Genomic DNA, 19,377 nt, shown 5'->3' on the forward strand with positions numbered 1-19,377 from the left:
TTCTGTCTCAATAGTTGGTATCTTAGCTTTTCAAATAAATTTTGATTAATTCCATTGTAACTAATTTTCAGAGCGCACAGAAGCCCTGATTGCAGCTGCTGGACAGATCAAGCAGACAGGAGCAACTGGTGCATACAGTCATGAGTTTGAGTCAATGGAGGAGAAGATTGCAGATGTACAGAACATTTTGCTAACTGCCAACCTAACATCACAGAATCTTGCCTCCCTCTCAAGCCTCATTTCTGAATTAACGTAAGTGCATTATGTATACAATGGAAAAACCATGTACAGATTTTGAAAGGAATAAGAGCATATACAGTAATTTTACATTGAAAAGTCTAATGAAAAGTTTGTTGTATATTGTGATATGTAGAGTTAACTTTAGTTTTTCTGCTTTTGCAAGCTAAGGAAACAAACACTATTTTATATACAATATCGGTTCCAGTGACAACCTAACAGTAGCTGCATCAGAACTTCAAGGCCTGGAGCATGGTGTGGATAATACTACACAACGCATTTCTTTGGCAACAAATGCCCTGGCAGATCTTAGATTGCAAGCAGAGGAGCTGAAGAATCAAGCAGGAGACCTTAAAGAAAAAGCTACGAAGTTGCAAGAAGCTAATGTTGAAGGTTCGTGCGTGGGGGTGGTGGGGGAGAGAAGGTAATGTGGATCTGTAATGGGTTCTGGTTCATGGATGGATGGATATCAATGAGATTTTGTATGTCTGTCACTTTTCTCCCCTATGTGTATGTATCTGTGTTCACATTGTTCATTTATACTCTTTGTTTGAAAGCTGCATGGATAAAAAGGAAATAGACCAAGGCCTCAATCTTATGCTCTTTATTTTTTTCTTTAAATAAACTGACAATGTAAACTTAGCTTTAATTATTTGTTTTTGGTGCCTCTTAATACTCACAGTTAAAATAGGAATGTAGCCAATTGCACTCAAAGCATAGATAATAAAATGCTCCCATTGTCTCCACAGGTGCTCTCAACCTCACCAGGGTGGCTGGAGAAAGATCAAGAGTTGCCCAAGAGAAGGTTGAGCTCACTCAAGTCATTGTTGGGGAGTCAAGGCGCTCTCGCCGCAGGACTGAAAATCTTCTCCTGCATGCTTTAGATCGTTTCAACCGTACGCAGATTGATAATGAAGAGAACTTAGCAGAAATGACAGATGTGCTGGATGAAATGTATCGAGGCATCCCAGATCTTAATGAGCAGGTAGCATATTTGAAGTCACATTTGAGCATTATTGACACTTTGTAATATTTGGATATTCAGCAAGTGTAATAGGTTAAAAGGATTTTTTGTAAAATCAAGTTGTAATTTGTGTTATAGTAGGTGTGGACCCTAATATATTGATAGTGAAACAAAAAAGTATTGTTTAGTAAATGAGGTCTTTTTGTAGGAGTGTGATGATAGGCAATCCTTGTTGTTAGTAGTTTTATCTTTTTGTAGGTGTGTGACCGACGGGGCGATCCTTGTGATACCTACTGTGGTGGAGCTGGCTGTGGAAAGTGCGGAGGGCTCTCATGTAATAACGGTCTTGTAAACACCGCTGAGCTTGCCCTCAAGTTTGCAGATGATGCCAAGGAAATGTTGAAGAAGAAGGAGGCCTCAGTTGATGAGCTATTACGAGGCATTTCTGGGGCTAAAAGGCAGTCTGACATAGCCTCAGACTTGGCTCTGATGGCCTATGACCTGGCCTTCAGCTCCCGTAACTTAACAGATTCATACAAAGCAAGAATTACCAAGCTCTTGGAAGAAATTGAGGAGTACTTTAGTACACCTGGTGCTAAACCCCAGGAAATCAGGGATCTAGCTGAAGAGGTGTGTATGAAGTATACATGTTTGTCTTGTGATTAACCATTCAGTCTTATGAAGCAGCATGGGTTAGTTGCAAAAGAATGGACCCAAATTCTAAAGGTATTATTAAAGTTTTATTTTTCATTTGCATTTAATCAACAGGTCTTGAGCATCGTTATCTCCTTGGAACCAGAACAGATTACAGACCTGGCAGAGAAGATCACACTTGCCATTGAAACTCTAACAAACATTAATGCAATTATTGATGCAACCAGGAATGATCTAGACCTTGCAATACAGTTGAAAGGTACTCCTGATTATGTTTCATTCTAGATAGTGTACTGCTGTATACCCAGATTATAGTACCTAATCTTTTGTACTTGCTTATGTCTTTCTGCTGTAGTTTCTGTCATGAAGATTATTGTTCTATTTCAATTATTTGTCTTTTCTAATATGAGCTTTTTTACATGCTGACATCAGAAAGAGCTGACAGAGCCAAGGTTAAGGCTGAAGGAACTCTGGGTGTAGCAAAGCGTGTTGTAGAAGCCCTCACTGAAGCAAGTGCAGCACAGGATGCTGCAGAACAAGCTATCATGCAGGCTAGTGATGACATTGATGCCACACAGACTCATCTTACCCAGGTAGGTTTCAAGCAGGTCTCATAATGATTAGTTGCCATAGATCTTTCATCCAGGACTCTACTTAATTGAAATTTAATTTGTAAGCTTTGAAAACACTTAAAAAGCAAAGTATTTCATTCCAGATTGCTAGTGAGACCAGTGTAGCTCAGGCCAAAGCTAATTCCTCACTAAGGGATGTACAGGACCTAGAAAGGAGAGTTGAGAGTGTAAAGCTGCAGTATATCATCAATCAACAACATTTAGAAGATACGACTGCTGCTGTCAACCAGGCAGATCTCAAAGCACAGAGAGCAGCTAATGATGCAAAACAGCTTGAAGATGTAAGGCAGAGAGTACTTTTGGGAATATTGGAAAGATATACAAAATGTGTCAGAAGGATTTTCTAGAGAATATTCAATTTCTGTGAATTATTTTAGAATGACTGTTTATGTGATATTTTGTAGTAATATCCTTTATTTTGTAAAGTATTTTATTTACCAAGTAAAGTTTATTTATTTATTTATTATTATTTTTTTTTACATTCTGTCAAATAAGTTTTGCAAAAATAGTCATTTTTGTTTTCAGAAATACTTGATTGTAGAGGAAAAGCTACAGATCAAGTTCCAAGCAGCTGAAGAAGCCAGACAAAGGGCAGAAGAACTTAGAAAGAGAGCAAACAAATTGGCATCAGAAGCTCAAGTAAAGCTAAGTATGCTTAAGGGTAAGTGTCTCACAATGAGAAAAGATAGCGTAATAAAATTAATGAAAGATATTTTCTTTTTGCTTATGGTCTAGTGCAAAAATTATAGTAATCAGATATGTTAGCCATTCTAAAATATCAGTTAAGTTGACTTCAGGTACCCATTATCCACCCTGGCAACCCCATGGAAGCCAGTCACTCCCTCCTCCCTATCAGCTCCTCCATTACCTACCAAAAATTTGTCTGCTGGCTGGCTGACCTAATACTGATTAGTCTTGAGAGTCCTCTGTGCCATTGCAGCCCTTTCTGACCTGGCTTGTCATGACAAACAACTGTATTTACTCAATCCAAGTATGTCCTGAAGGATGGTTAGTTGTGGCAAAACTGTAAAGTAGGTTAGCCTGTAACAGCACGACCCCGCAACCTGGAGTTCAGCGTAGTTTCCCAGGTTGGGTCACATCAGGTCCACAGCCATGTCCGCGCTCATTGGGCAGCGGGCTCCCTTCATTCCCTGCGCACTTACATAGCGCTCGTGTACTTAAGCCGCAGAGCCCAAAACGAGATCAGCATTCCCCGATCCACTAGCAGAACAGACAACAGCAGCAGCACCACAAGGACTGCCCAGTCCTTAGCCGACTGGGGAGCCTGCCAGCTCTCCCATTGATCTCTGACTTCACCACCAACACCCAGCCATACCTGTGGGCGCTCACACCCACAACAAACACTCCCCAAAGAGATAAGACACCAGTAACCTCAAATAGTAGATGCGCAACAATCCATTTACTATACTGGTGACCACCGGAGTGATACGTTATGGTATTTTGCTCACTTGCTTTGCTCACTCTCTGGAGGGGGAGTACCTGTAGCAGCATGACCCCGCAACCTGGAGTTCAGCGTAGTTTCCCAGGTTGGGTCACATCAGGTCCACAGCCATATCCGTGCTCATTGGACAGCGGGCTCCCCTCGTTCCCTGCACACTTACACAGCGTTAGTGTACTTAAGCCGCAGAACCCAAAACAAGATCAGCATTCCCCGATCCTCTAGCAGAGCAGACAGCAGCAGCACCACCACAAGGACTGCCCAGTCCTTAGCCGACTGGGGTGCCTGCCGGCTCCCCCGTTGATCTCCGACTTCACTTCCAACAACCAGCCATACCTGTGGGCACTCACACCCACAACAAACACTCCCCAAAGAGATAAGACACCAGTAACCTCAAATAGTAGATGCGCAACCATCCATTTACTATAAGCCTACATCTACTCCAGCTAGCAGCCCATACTAATGAGACTGACTTTAAGTTGTCTCTGCTGACATTTTTGAGCTAGCTAATTGTGGCAGAAAAGCTTCTGTCTATTCCATGCCAGTACAGTCCTTTAAAAGTTGTTTAGATACAGAAAGACCCTATTAGTGACTATTCCATGCCATTGCCACTGCCTCTAGGCCAGCTAAATATGGTACATTTAGTTGGCTAGTTGGCATACATCTACTTATTCAATCATCTACAGGTTAGATCAGTTTATGGCCCAATTCTTTATGTGGTAAGGGTCTCACAGCTACACCATGCTGCTGCTGATACTGCTTGTGCTCTCCCTCACTCAAATGATAGTGGTCTGGCCAGCATTAGCCACATGCTAGGATCATCTACAAGCTATTCCATCTTCACAGTCAGGAGTGCTTATGGCTAGTGGCCTCTCTTTGTCCAGGTTGAAAATGGACTGGTATGCTACTACTTCATGATGCTGCCTTTGAAGTTAGGAGTGCTTATTGCAAGCAGCTTAACCCTGTCTAGGGTGAAGGCCATGTGAAGTATTATAGTGCCACACCCTTTGAGTCTGAAAGCCTTACTCTGTGTCAGTATCTAAATTCACTTCTGCTTAAAGTTGTATACATTTCCTTTGGGCCCATTGATTTTCAAGTCCTTGGCAAAAGTTTTGAAAACTTAAATAAAAATAAAACATTTTTCCTAAATCACTATAGAACCATTTTACTTGTTTAATCCTAGAGAACCAGACACTGGCTTCAAAAGGCATGGGACACCCCACCATAACAGACTTAATGCTACTACACTTGCAGTGGGATGTCAGTGATTGCTGGATCTGTCACAGTTCAACTGTCTTCTACCTTCCATAATGAAAAAACACATTTTGTTTAGCTCCCCCTGAAGTATAAGAAAATGTGCCAGCTCCACCCCCTGCAGCCAAAATATGCCAAATTGAGCAAGTCTATTACATTTCATGTGATCTCAGTTTTGGTTTGATATGATTCAGATTAGTGGTAGGAAGTAATATTCACTTAAAGTACATTTAGACTTTTTGAAACTCATCCCATTCAAAATGTACCAAAGGCTGATTAAAAAACATGCCTCTTTTCATTTCATTAGAAACAGAACTTACCTAGGCAGGAGCAAGAAGAAATGCATGGGCTCTAAACCTGACACTTAGGAGTTAATGCCCATAAAAATTTATATCATTCATCATTTTGGAACAGACCATAATTCTTATTTAATTTAGAACTTTGATTTTTCCAAACAAAAGATAGATATATATCACCTCATCTGGAGCATTGAGGATCATTATGCTTTATTATGGGGTCACTCATTTCCATTGAAATTGCTACAGATTTTTCTGGGATATTTTTTAGCATCCCAACTTTAAAAAACAAGGTTTGACAGATAAATTATGATCAGGGAGGCTTAGTTCTCTATGGTTAACCCAATGCCGCTGGGTGGTTTCTTGATACAAAAACCCTCCCTCCTGGGTTGTATTTGTAGTGGCCTGAGCCCCACCACCGGGCGATTGTGTTGACACCATAGCATGCGCTGCATGATCGTACATGCCCTTGGAAAATGGTACCGGTGCACCATGGCATGTTTATACATGCCACCCGGAATATAGTCCAGACATGTTATGGCATGTATGTACATGGCACCCAGCAGCAAAGAGTAAATGAACTACAGCCTTGAGGTATGGGATGAGAGAAAGTCAATTTATGGTAAGCTGTGAAAGGGTTTTTGTAAAACAAACAATATTAAGAGATTAGCACTTTTAAAGTTCTTTAAAACCATAAACCCAGTTCTGAGGTAAATTATATAGTGCTAAGATGAATTAAATTCATATGCACATATTCTTAATATTTTTTTGTTAATTTCAGAGATGGAGGTAATATTTGTGAAGAATGAGATAATTCTTGGAGACTACGAAGAAGAAATTCGCAAAATGGAAGTGAGCATGGAGGAGCACCATGAATACATATCAAAGAAGACAGAATTCTATGCTACCTGTCAGTCTGGGAGACGCTGATCTGATTCTCAAGAGGAACCATGTTCTTTCAGGCTCATTGTTGATACCATAAAAAGTCATTCATCTTTTATAATTTCTCCTTGTTTAGAATTCTGTGAAATGCAGTAAGAAAAACTAAGAAATTTTGATTTTTTATGTTATGAAAGATTACAGATGTAATGACTACTACACTTTCAAAAAGGCTTCAGTAAGAAATTTTGATCAGCTTATGGAGCAAGAGAATTAAATGTTCTTGATACTGACAATACCCAGAAACACTGTTATTTATTACCAGATACTGCACTTCATAATTCCTGAAATGAAACATAAAGGAAGCCCTTTACACTGAGATTTACAGTCAGGGATATTGAATGAATATAAGTTGGTTGTATACCTTCCTTTTTTTTTTTTTGGTAACACTATCTCAGTTGTTGAAATGAAAATGTTTTTAAAAGGTATTTGTGTAAAGTTGATAGAACAAAACTGATAAATATAAATATTGTTAATTTAATTTTTGGTTTCTGATAATCATTAATACAGTACTTCAACTTTTTCATTTATATCTGTCATCATTTACATTTTATTTATAATCTCTTTTTATTTTTATTAAAGGGAGAATGTCTAGCATATATGTTAGTTTTCCCTTAAAATAACATATATAAGATGCAGAAACAAGAAATCTCTGATTCTACAAATAACAGTGAATTCCTAACAGCAATTTAATAGTAATCTTCCTGTCCATAATTAGTAGTTTTGAATGGAATGACAAAGAGAATCTCCTGTGTAGTTCTTGAGATTTGACTGTAAATACACACAAGTATGTATAGATATTAAGACACTGCCACTCACTACCAAAGTGCCCAAACAATCTTTGTAGCTTGGTTTTAGTTTTGTAAAATTAACTAATAATTTTAGTGTGGTTATCGTATTCTCCTTTTTATCATTCTTTCCTTTCAAACAATAATCTCTGTGTATTAGGAGCTAGCTGATGCATCAATGCCCTAGTCTCTTGGAACAACTCTGTAAATATGCAAAAAAAAAAAAGAAAAAAAAAAAAAACTTTTGATTTGGTGTGTTTGTGCTTAAGTATTAGTAAATTGTGGATTTAGTTGATTTTAGTATACTATTTGTTTTTATTATCTTCGTCATTATTATTATATTTATTATTGTTTTTTTTTTTTTTTGTTTTTTTTTGTTTTTTGAAAAAAATTTGGGTGCTACTAGTGTACAAAAAAGTTTTTTTTTAATATGCCTTTTTTTTTTGTATGAATTTGATAATAAAGTATGTATGGGTTAGGTTAGACATGGACCAGATTATCCTCATGGCCTATATATCACAATGGCTAAAGATGGTAATTGTAAATCTTATGATCCAAAACTCTCAGGGAAACTATATCTCAAATTATAAGCATCTTGCATGCAAAAAAAAAAAAAAAAAGTTGATTATGGTTGCAGAAGTTTTGTGTATGGTTAAATAAGATTATTAACACAGTGAAAAGTAGAAAAACTGCAGTTATTGTTTTCAGATGATATCTGTATCTAGTGAATGCAAAATAAAGTAAAAATAATCAAAAATATCTTGAACAAAATTTAGTATATCAGTCTGAATAGGAAGTTTGACTAAGAAATCCATTGATAAACAAAGCAAAATAAAATAAAGGAAATGAGTCAATGGCATTCATTATGTGTAAAGATTTATTTTAACATGGAGCTTCAGAAAATTAAATTTGTGTCAGTATGTAGTATAAGGCTCTGATAATTTCTTTCAAGTGGTTAAGCTGACAAAAATCCAAACTTATATTTACAGTCATTTTGGTCCTGAAGATTCTACAAAGTCAGGCATATTTGTCATTGGGATGATAAGATAACATAAAGAAAAATTGCCAGAACCCTCAAGATTAATTGCACTCTGGAGAACCATTTTTCATTGCCCTTTTCCCTTTGAAACCATTTAGTGTCAGAAGTAGTATAATATGAAGAAATGAGAAAATGAGATAAGAATGATATCTAATACAAAAATGGTTCTGAGAATTGAGGATCTTTGCGATTTTCTACTTTGGATGCAGAAAATCTTATATATAATTTGAATTAAATCATATTACCTATTTTATTTGTAAGTGATGATTTGTAGACATCTTGCTGAAACAATGATAATAGTAGAAACAACCAAAAAAGAAACATTGGTGAGGCTTGTACTTACCTTCTTTAAAAATGGCAATTTCAACATAAAGATTATTTGGATAATTATTATCTAGTTACTGCATTAATATGCATATGCCATAACATTTAAGAAGCAAAAAATATAAATTATGTAGAAAATTACACATTTAGACTCAAACAATTCACCAAATGCATTACATGCCATTAATAGTACTAGTACAAGGTACTATTTTAATTCATAAAAAAGAAAAGTGGATTTTACCCCAGTGTGGGACTAAGCCTTGTTCAAGTGAGGTCTTGGACCTGCCCTGGCCACTGAACATATATCCCTCACTTTCCAAAGCAGTGTTACCAATTGACCAGTTCTCAGGTTTTAGGCTTTGGCACAATGGGCACACTTGCTCTGTGTACAAATGGGGATACCAGGCAAGGGCATTCCAATAATTTCTTCAACTTTGATGCCATCTCAGTGTGTCTGCCACCACCACCCAAATGTGAATTGGAACACAATTTGCAAAAATGTTTGCTTACACGGGAACTGCCCATCTTATGGACACGGCTGTAAAGGCAATGAAAATGTTAACATAAGAGCCAAACTAGCATAGTATCATAAAGCCATTCATTAGAGAAAATCTATACAACATAAAATAGTTACTATTAATTGTTTTAAATTACAAACTAATAAAACTAAACTGGAAGGAGTGTCTGGGAAAACTGGATAAACTTCAACAGAAAAACTGGAAGTTACTAGGACAAAATCACAACAAACTAAATGCAAAAGAATCTCTCTGAGAATAATATGAAATAGAATTGAATAACAGTATGAGGGACACTGCATATTAACAGAAGCAGAGCTACTAAATGAAATCTAATCTAGTTGAGTGATACAACCAATATTTGATTGGAACTCGGTCCCAACAATGACATTGTAGTGTACATTGTCAGCTAAATGAAATGGGTAAATCCAGATTTATTGGCAGAAGAGTAGTGTAATGATGCTGCACTCAATGGTGGTCAATGATGCCTGAATACTTATCTAGTGTTTAGGAGCTCAAGTTTCTCTGGTGCAGTGAATGATTAAGACCTTAAATACTGGCACACAGGTACCAATGTCAGCCAACCTTGTTTATTACTATTTATTCACTAAATGTCCATGTAGAATTAAAGACTCTGGTCTAGGAACCTGCTATTCTGATCATAGCTTGGACCTTCTGCATTGGTACTGACATCTCCAAATGCTTTGTTGATCAAGTTCATGGCTCCTGCTGCCAGACTAATCCATCTACTGACTTCTCGGTCTGACAGCACAGAGACATGGACTATGCTACCAAGGTATGCAAAGGTCTCTCTGACTTCAACATCTTCACTGCAAGCATGTATCAACTAAACAGTTTCCCTAACAGGCCCCCAAAGTCCTGAATCTTGGTCTTAGTCCAGGAGACCTCTAGGCCCAAGGGCTTTGCCTCATTGCTAAATGCAAGAGCTGCCACCAGTGATTCCAGACTCTGATAGGATAGCAACATTGTCGGCAAAGTCGAGGTCTGTGACCTTGATATTGCCCACTGTTGCTCCATACTGACTTTGGATAGTAGCTCTGCCCATTATCCAGTCCATGTAGGTGTTGAAAAGTGTTGGTGCAAGGACACAACCTTGCCTCACTCCTGAATTAACAGGGAAGAAGTTCAGCAGGCCCTCACCACACGTTACAGCACTTTCAGTACTGGTATATAGGCTTGCTATTGGCCAATAATCTGTGTTGGAATTCCCTTAAATCTCAGGATCTCGATGCACCGAGTCAAACGCCTTCTTGACTTGGTCAAAGTCTCTGGTGCCTTAGTAGGTGGTCACCGATCAGTTTCAGAAGAATGCGGGCGAAAACCTTGCCTGGTGATGCCACGGTTGTTGCTACAGTCCCTTTTCCCCTTCCAGAGAGGGATGGCCAAACCCCTCAGCAGGTCAGGGAATTGAACCAGACTGCCAGATGGCAAGACTGCATGCAAGCCCTGTGCCATATGTTCACCCCCAGCCTTTAGAAGTTCAACAGGGATATCACATATGCCGAGCCGAACGCCACTCTTGTACATTACTTAGAGAATTGTGTGCACACGCAACTCCTAAGACAAAGCCCGCAGAACACAGCCGTCGTGCTGGTAAAGAGATTATGCGAGATGCTTACACCACGGCTACAGGAGCGCCTGCTTGCAGTCCCACCGCCACGGTAAGCACTGAATGTCAGACAAACAAATGAGACAGCCATAAAAAGCTGACACAGGCCGGGCCATAAGTGAAAGGCCCGGGCGAAGCCAGAACTTCGCAAATCTCAAGCAAGCAAGCAAGCCTGTGGCTTTCCAACCCCTCAGCCATCCTAACCTCAAGTAGGGAAGTAGGTTCCTCGCTAATGGGTGGGTCTGGCACAGGTATTGTGATACCACTTGTATCCAAACTAACTGTTGGAGGGTGCTACCTGGTACAGCTGCTCAAAATACTCAGCCCAATGTTCACGAACCCCAACCTGATCTGTGATGATCCATCCATCAACTGAGCGGACTGCAGTCATCTGCAAGGAGGGCTTAGAGTTCAGTTTTCTCAGGGCTTGGTAGGCAGGACAAAAGTCATTCACCAAGAAATGGCCTTCATCCTTCTCAGCAAGGTTCCTGATGAACTGTTCCTTGTTCCTTCTCAGCAGTGTCTGAGCCCTATCAAGGAAAGGATAAGTCCTGATTGTCATTCAGACGAGCCATGCGACACCCTTCAGTGGCCTCTAATGTCTCCAGTGAGATGAAATTCTGTCTTGCCCTCGGATGTTCACCAATGGACTCCTACACTGCTTCAAGTGTTTTGCGCTTGAAAGACTCTCACAGGTCTATCGGCTTCTCAAGTTCTGTGAATCGATCAGAGACTGCCGTGGCGAACTTTCAGTTGCACTCCTCCCCATTCAGTCTGTCCAAGTGAAACACCCTAGAGTGGCCACTGGAGGGACGAGAAGTTTTGAAGTGGACCCGTAGGGTAGCTACAACCAGTGCCACAGAACTTGGAAATCTGGTAAACCTTGCAATTCTGGAGGATGCTCCAGCGAGTGTTGACAAGAACGTGGTCGATCTCCTTGGCCACAGTACCTGTGTTGCTATACCATGTCCAGCGATGCGGGTTGAAGTGCTGATACCAGGAACCAGAAATCCTCAATCTCTGGGATCTAGCAAAATGCCGGAGAGGGAGGCTGTTCTCACTGCTGGGATCAGCTCCCGAGCCATAGGGATCGGGAGATATCTCGTAGCCAGCTCGATCACAGCCGGATACCACAGCGAAGTCGCCCAGAACAATGCAAATGTCTCGTGGGGGATAATTGTCTACCACGGATGTGAGTTTGGCATAGAATGCTTCTTTCACATTGAGTTTGCAAACATCAGTAGGAGCGTACACAGCAATAAGAGACACGAAGCCAAAAGCATGCTTCAGTCTCAATGCCATTATACACTCATCAACCGGGGGCGGACTGGCAAGACCCACCTCCCTCGAGCCGCCCATTAACTCCAGGGGGTGGGGGTGGGGGGTAAGGGAGTTGGTATGGCACACTGAACATACAAATGGTTGGATTAAGGTAGTTAGGAGCATAACTAAATCATTAGACAGTGTTACCACCACTATGACAAATTATATAAATGTGACACCAGGGCCCAGACAGAATAAATTAGTAATCACAGACCTGAAGTATTAGCTCTATTATCACATCTGCATCTTTTGTCGTGATGGCGGTAACTTTGCATCAGAGGGCCCGGGGGATAGTTCACTTGCATTTCCATATGCACCCAATTATGGCGTTTACTTTGATTGCGTAGTATCTCACTCTAGAAGGCTGAAAAATTCTACGCTATGTGTGTGTGTGTGTGTGTGTGGTGTGCGTGTGCTCGCGCGAGCGTGTGTGTGCGTGTGCGTGTGCTCGCGCGAGCGTGAGTGCACGCACACGAAATCCAGTTATGCATGTTTCACTATACTGACTGCTCTCCGAGACTCACCATTATAACATACTGTACACTGTAAAACGCCCATACATGGTACAACATCACGGTTGTTTGCATGAATCACACAAGGTCCTACCATACTTCCCATTTGTCTGACACTTAAGACACGTAAAACATGTATAATTGGATTTCACACACACACACACACACACACACACACACACACACACACACACACACACACACACACACACACACACACACACACACACACACACACATATATGTGTGTGTGTGTATATATATATATATATATATATATATATATATATATATATATATATATATATATATATATATATGCATTATATATATATATATATATATATATACATATATATATATATATATTATATATATATATTATATGTATTATATATATATATATATATATATATATATATATATATATATATATATATATATATATATGCCAACATGAGATGGTATCCATACAAATTGAATGTTGAAATTGCGTTCTATTGCATAAGTTACGTTACGCTTAATGCAACTCACAATTTCCTCATCGCTATATGCTCTGAAAGAATTTAGTGTCCGAAGAGCACTTTGAGAGTCACAGAAAACTACTCCAGAGTCCCGAGACATTAAGAATTCCGTTGCGAGTGGTATACCTGCCAACTCCGTTTGTGTAGTGGCCCAATTTTGAACCCTCATATTAACTTGATGTTGTAATATGCCATTTTTGTATACAGCTCAAGCAGAACCAGCTTTGTATCCAGACTGTACAGATCCGTCAGCGTAACACTCGTATACATCATCGCCCATAGATTCTGAGTTCCTTAAACGTTGCTAACGCAATTTGTTTTAATATGCAGATATGTACACCTTTTTTCTTTCGCTCTTTTGTGTGGTAGACATGTAAGGTGCACGATCAATGTTGAAGTTTTCCATGGTGGAATGGATTGTATCTCCCAGTATCTCCCAGAGTATCTTCTGTACAGAAAGGATCAGGTCATTTACGTTCACCCCGGGATATGTATACTTATGACACATGCCAAGTTCCTGGTCACCTATGCGAAAAGTGGGTAGGGGTATGATACATGGGTTGAGAGCCATTGTTTTCTCAACGATGACTAATCCACACTCATGAGACTTTATGAGTTTGTCGAGAATTATTTACATCCGCTCTTGTGATGATGCTCTGACACATATGTCATCAGCATAGCATATAATGGATTCACCATCCCCAAGTGGGATATCTGCCACCAGCTTGTGCATGCGGACATCGAACAGCATAGGGCTGAGAACTCTTCCCTGTGGTGTCCCAAGTTCAAAAGATTGTGAAGTGGAACTTCTCACTCCCCTGAACAAGACACTTGCAGATCTGTTCGAAAGATACATTCTAACCCAGCTCAGTAACATACCCCAGATGCCAAAGCTTACTAATTGTTCTAAGATAACTTATCTGTTTTCTTGACTTAAGGTCAAGAAAAACTTGAAAAAGTACTCTGCAAAGCAATGTCGTGTGTTACGACCTTATAGAAATCCGTACAGTCTGTGTGATAATTTACCTTGTAACTGTCCCTGAGTCTATTCAAAATTATCCCTTCCAGAACTTTGCATACACATGAGGTCAGTGAAACTGAGCAGTATTTATCAGTGTTTGATTTCATTATTGGGATGATTAGACCAGGCAGAATACCTTGTGACAAACTTAACCTGTACAGGTGCAAAAGGGGATTACCATGTACCTGAGCTGTAAGGCGGAGGACACTATAGGTAATTCCATCCTCACCTGGGGTGGACGCTTTTTCCTTTGATCAGTGCATTGTTCAGTTCCTACTCAGTAATCTCAGCAAAGTCTAAAGGGTCGGTATCAGAATATCCAATCTCAATGGCAAATTTACGTGCAATTTTAGACTTCTGAACATTTGTGGGAAGTGAGCTCAATTTGGACACTCCAGCCCATTGACTAAGAAGCATATCTGCTTGTGCAAGAGGACTACGAAACTGCAGGGTGTTAGTTGGATTGCCTGAGAGTAAATTATTTTTTTCCAGACCTTAGATACTGAGGTCTTATTGGTAATGCTTTGTAGGAACTGTTCAGTGTTCATTTCTGAAATGAGTTTTTAATCCCCGTAGATTCTTGTTAGCCTTAAGAAACTGAATAAGGTCGTCACGGGTATTGTCCTGCTTGTAAATATCAAAAAGATCCTGAACTCTGTTCCCTTAATAGTGTAGGGTCACCGACCCACTTAGGTTGTTTTGAGCGTGGTGAGTTGTTGCTCTTGAGGGTTTTCTTTGGACAGACCTAGGTGTTGTAGTAATCAGTGACGACTTTTATATCCATGGAGAATTTATCAACACTCGTTACTGTGTAATCGTTATACCAGTCATAAATACGTGATTTACAGTGGCGATCAAGATAAGGAAGAATAGTAATTTTAAGCCTATTTGTTTTTGCAGACTGAGTATTATCAACAGCGTATCTCATTACTATTGCAAAGTGATCACTGATTAGCTCTGTTGCAAGCATGCTTCCAGGCACAAGGTCCCTTCCTGTTACATAATCAAGCCTGCCCCCCGCCACGTGAGTTCCCCTGTCTGTATCATATACGGTCATAGATCTATTGTTCACAAAATGTCGGAACTCTTCGCCACTTTCATTGCATTTACTATCTCCAAATGTATAATTTCTAGCATTAAAATCTCCCATGCATATTGTGCCGTGATTCTGAAAGTTGGGAAGTGAATCAGTTTGAAACGTTCTACATCTTGCGCATGCATTGTACACAGAGAAAAACCCAGAGGCTGTTCGAATATGTAAATGCTGATATTACACATTATTGTCATCAGACTTCTGCACCAGCTTATGCGGTATGATGTCACTGACAGAAGTCAATAGGCCTATCATTCCTGTGTTCGTATAGGAGTGATACCCTCTAATTCTAGGGGCACTTTTTATTCCATGAAAGAAAAGTAATGGTTTTCTTGTCACCCATCACACCCTATGATTAGCTGATTGGTCAAATTTGTGTTTGATGAAGCTTTTTAGTCTGCATATTTCTTGTGTAACATTAGATATCTGTGTTGCATCTTGTTTATTTACATCGATTCTGCGTGCTTTCCTCATATTGATATTATACGTGAAATCCATGCTTGATATCATTTTCTGAGTGATATCCCACAGTTCGTCCGTTTCCTCCACATCTTCATCGGCGTTATTTTCACTGTCATTGTCGTCACCGTGTTCAGATGATCCGTCAATGGTATCCTGCGTAATAATACCAGAGACCTCATTCGTATTTTCAACATCACTAACATTATTAGAAAGCATATTTTCCACGTCTATACGGTCACTTTTTATTTCCATTTTTTAAATTAATTTTTTGCTCATTTCCTCGTCTATTTCCTTTTTTCACCATTGGTTTCTCATGTGACACAGTTTCCTGGGAGTTGAGGAAATTCCTGTGGGTTGGTGACGTCACATGGCACTGGGTGGGATGGGGGCAGTGCCAGGCCGTCACACCTTCCGCTCCGTACCTAACGCACCTCTTCACGATGGTGACGGTGTCTTCGTTGTCGTTGTCCTTCTCATTGTTTCTTGCAGGGCAGTCCTTTGTTTGGTGAGCTTCTGCACCAACAGAACAAGCTGTTTCTTTCCTGCAATATTTAGCTACGCAGCCGTAACACTGGCACTTGTAGCAGACCATGACCTCTGAGCACCACAGTCGAATGGAGCTCGGCTATATGTATCTTCCAAAGAATGGGGTACTCTTTGGTTTTGGGGCCCCCCCCCCGGCTGTTCACATCGATCCATACAATGAATTAGCGTTCAGGGCTGTCCGTCCCTTATAGTCCTCCGTGCTTTAACAAACACACGTGAAGGATGCAGTGCTTCCATCAGCGGCCTCCTCTTCGGAAACCGGTAACCAGGTATTCCCCGTATTTTTTTTCTTTTTTAGGCTGAAGTCGTCTTGTTCTGCAGAGAGATCCCGCAAAGTGCCATTAATCTCAGGGCCAATATTGTTGTTGTTCTCTGTCGTACATAGCGAAGCGGCGAGGATTATCCATCTCCCCTGCACCATGTCTAGCGGCCTTCCTCCTTGGAGGGGCTTCAGCATGTCTGACCTCCCTCATCCAGCTTATTTTATCGACGGAGAGTCGTGTCCTCCGAAAGGCAGTCTAATGTACCTCTCCGGGGGGCGCTGGTTCGCGCTTTTTTGGTTCGTCCCGGTTTGCTTCTTGGTCAGGTTGCTGGTGTCTTCGCCATGGTTTTCACTTCTAATTCTTCCTTCGGGTCTGAACGAGTTGGAATCCCTCGTTATCCATCAGGGTCGGCAGTCGACATCCACATCGTCACATCCCTATGTTCGGTGGAAACAATATCCCTCTCCATAGAGTGGAGGGTTGAGGGGGTGGTAGTTGGCACTGGCACTGGAGGGCACGAGCACGTCCCCACCCTCATCCATGGTAGACAGTGAGGGGGTGTTGTCCCGTCCGCCTTCTTGGGGTGATTAATTCCTGGCGGTCGGGCGCGGTTAGGGTGGGCGGGCGCCATTTCAGTGCTGTCCACACTAATAAAAACATTCCATCTTCATTCATTTTTCATTTCTTCCATTCAAACAATCATTTTCCTTTCATCATTTTTTTTCATCAATTCCACCAGGTCTCCTCGCAACGGTCCGTTGGTACGCACCCTGTTACCATTAGCACCACGCTCAGTATTCTAATTTTTACTAAGCACTGTTTTTTCTAGAGTCCCTGACCATAATATCCAACACAATTTGGTGTATGTAAACACACACACACACACGCGAAACGTCTGAGTATAATGACAACCCAGTTGAGGGGGTTATCCCGAAAATCGTCCAGAACACAGAGGAATCCTAGGACATCCTCTTTGGGGTTACTAGGCTTACAACTGTCTCGAGAGTTCCCCCGAAAGGTTGGCCTCGGCGTTCCGTAGAGTTTCAAGGTGGCGGGACGTCCATAGAGTTCAAAACTCGATTTTAACGTTTCTTTATGCTTGTTTTTAAAAATTTCTGTTCTCTAATCTGTCTTTACTTTAGCTGTTTACCCCGTAATTTTTCCTCCTGATCTACTTAATGCCTCCCTGCTTACTCAACCACTCAGACTGGTCGGCTGGCTCGTTCTCATCACATCCGAAACAATGATGATATCAATTGTCAGGGAAGACCCGATTGTCCATAGTCCCGAAAAATTAACGACTCACAAAGTAGCTACAAGGTTTTACTAAGATTACCAAGTGTCACAGAGGAAAGTATCCCAAATCCTGTCTACAGGACCACGTCTACTTCAAATTTAGTACGCCGCACCCCAGAAGGTAGCCCAATCTGGCAACACTGTTATAATGATAAATACGCTACCTAAATGCACAAGGGAAAGAGCTATACATCTTTATCCTTTGAATATAAGGAACAGTAAAGATTTTCCAATGAAAAATATGTTAGCAGAACTTTTAAAAAAGGATCGATTGCATCCTCAGTGCAGAATGCCATAAAGCATATCGTCATGTCTTAATTGTGAATGACGACCATATTTCATGCTTGTTTTGGATACATTTAAATTTTGGACAAATAATCCAGTGCATTCATATGCCGGTCCCTACCCGTTACAGGGGAGGATTACGGTGAGGAGCGCACTCCGGTCTAAACTTAATGGATCATCATTATCTGATCATAAATGGAGATTTCTATACCGGATTGGTCGTGGCCCAAGTTACAACGACCGCCACCAACACCCGGGCATCAGGGTGCCGGTGAAATATGCTACTGTTAGGCCAAGGAGAAGAGAGGGGAACACCCGAAAGACAACGAGAAAACTGGAGAGGAAAAAAGTGTGGAAGCGATAAATGAAAACCTTCCATGTTGTCTCTGTGACTGTTAAAGGAGAATAAAACGGAGTGGGATCATTCTAAAGGAAAAACTTGTTAGAATGTTTGGAAGTTAAGAGAGTATCTATAAAATTGTGTCTAAAACCTGGGAATGGGAGGTGTGATACTGAAATGTTATTTGTGAATATACCCCACAAGTTTTGTCATATGGAAGAAAAAGAAACTTCTAGAGCGACTTTGATGATATGTAGTCTCCGCAAAGGAAGAGGAATTACTGATTGGGGCAATATTTCAGAGCATGTTTGCAATAGGGAAACTTAGGTTGATGAAGAAGGTGATAAGCACATATGATTTAAGAGGACGGAATGTAAAGGTGGTTGGATTTTTGCAATGATTTTCAAGAAGAAGGAAGAACAATAACGAATAATGTGAAATCTACTTTGCCCAAGGTCCAGTATAGTAGGAGAAAGTGTATCTACACAAACATGTATGTTTGGTAATGGTAGGATTAATTTCAGAACTAGAAAGGAAGAGGATAATGAAAGCAGAGCCAGAATTCCAATGATGGAAGTTTGAAGACTATCGGTGGGGAATTATAGGTAGAAGTGAAACGGACACTGAATGGTAGTAGGGGTTACCAGTTAGTTGGATACAACAAAAAGTATTAGGGAAAACAGGCGCCCAAGGGTACGTGGAGTGTCATCCGAAATACAGGAATAAAGCAAAATAACTGAAAAAGTGTGAATAACATCTGTTCAAGAATAGATATAAAGAAAAAATTATTACAGTAGGGAGCACGCGCCACGAGACTAGGTCCCACTTCCGAGCCAACAATCTGGGGAACGGAGAGGTTGTTGGGGGGAGACAGGGTAGGCCTCATTGGTTGAGGTCGGTAAAATGTCCAAATGAAATTATGAATGCAAAGAAATTCGACTTTTTGAAATACAAGCCAAACTTCAGATTTACAGATCAAAA

At 40.5% G+C, this 19,377-nt stretch overlaps 1 protein-coding gene across 1 annotated transcript in view; it reads left to right on the forward strand.

Annotated features, from left to right (window-relative positions):
* The window catches only part of LOC119578500 (laminin subunit beta-1-like), a 70,483-nt gene extending 63,034 nt beyond the window's left edge, over positions 1 to 7,449 (forward strand). Inside the window, exons 36-44 of the mRNA XM_037926073.1 lie at positions 72 to 252; positions 446 to 630; positions 987 to 1,222; positions 1,460 to 1,831; positions 1,970 to 2,114; positions 2,288 to 2,448; positions 2,571 to 2,768; positions 3,013 to 3,148; positions 6,278 to 7,449. Of these exons, the coding sequence (XP_037782001.1) occupies positions 72 to 252; positions 446 to 630; positions 987 to 1,222; positions 1,460 to 1,831; positions 1,970 to 2,114; positions 2,288 to 2,448; positions 2,571 to 2,768; positions 3,013 to 3,148; positions 6,278 to 6,426 (1,763 nt within the window). The 3' untranslated portion in view covers positions 6,427 to 7,449. The remainder of the gene's footprint in view (positions 1 to 71; positions 253 to 445; positions 631 to 986; positions 1,223 to 1,459; positions 1,832 to 1,969; positions 2,115 to 2,287; positions 2,449 to 2,570; positions 2,769 to 3,012; positions 3,149 to 6,277) is intronic.
* The last annotated feature ends 11,928 nt before the right edge of the window (positions 7,450 to 19,377 follow it).

The sequence above is a fragment of the Penaeus monodon genome, chromosome 11, assembly GCF_015228065.2.
Source record: "Penaeus monodon isolate SGIC_2016 chromosome 11, NSTDA_Pmon_1, whole genome shotgun sequence".
Classification (NCBI taxonomy): Eukaryota; Metazoa; Arthropoda; class Malacostraca; order Decapoda; family Penaeidae; genus Penaeus; species Penaeus monodon.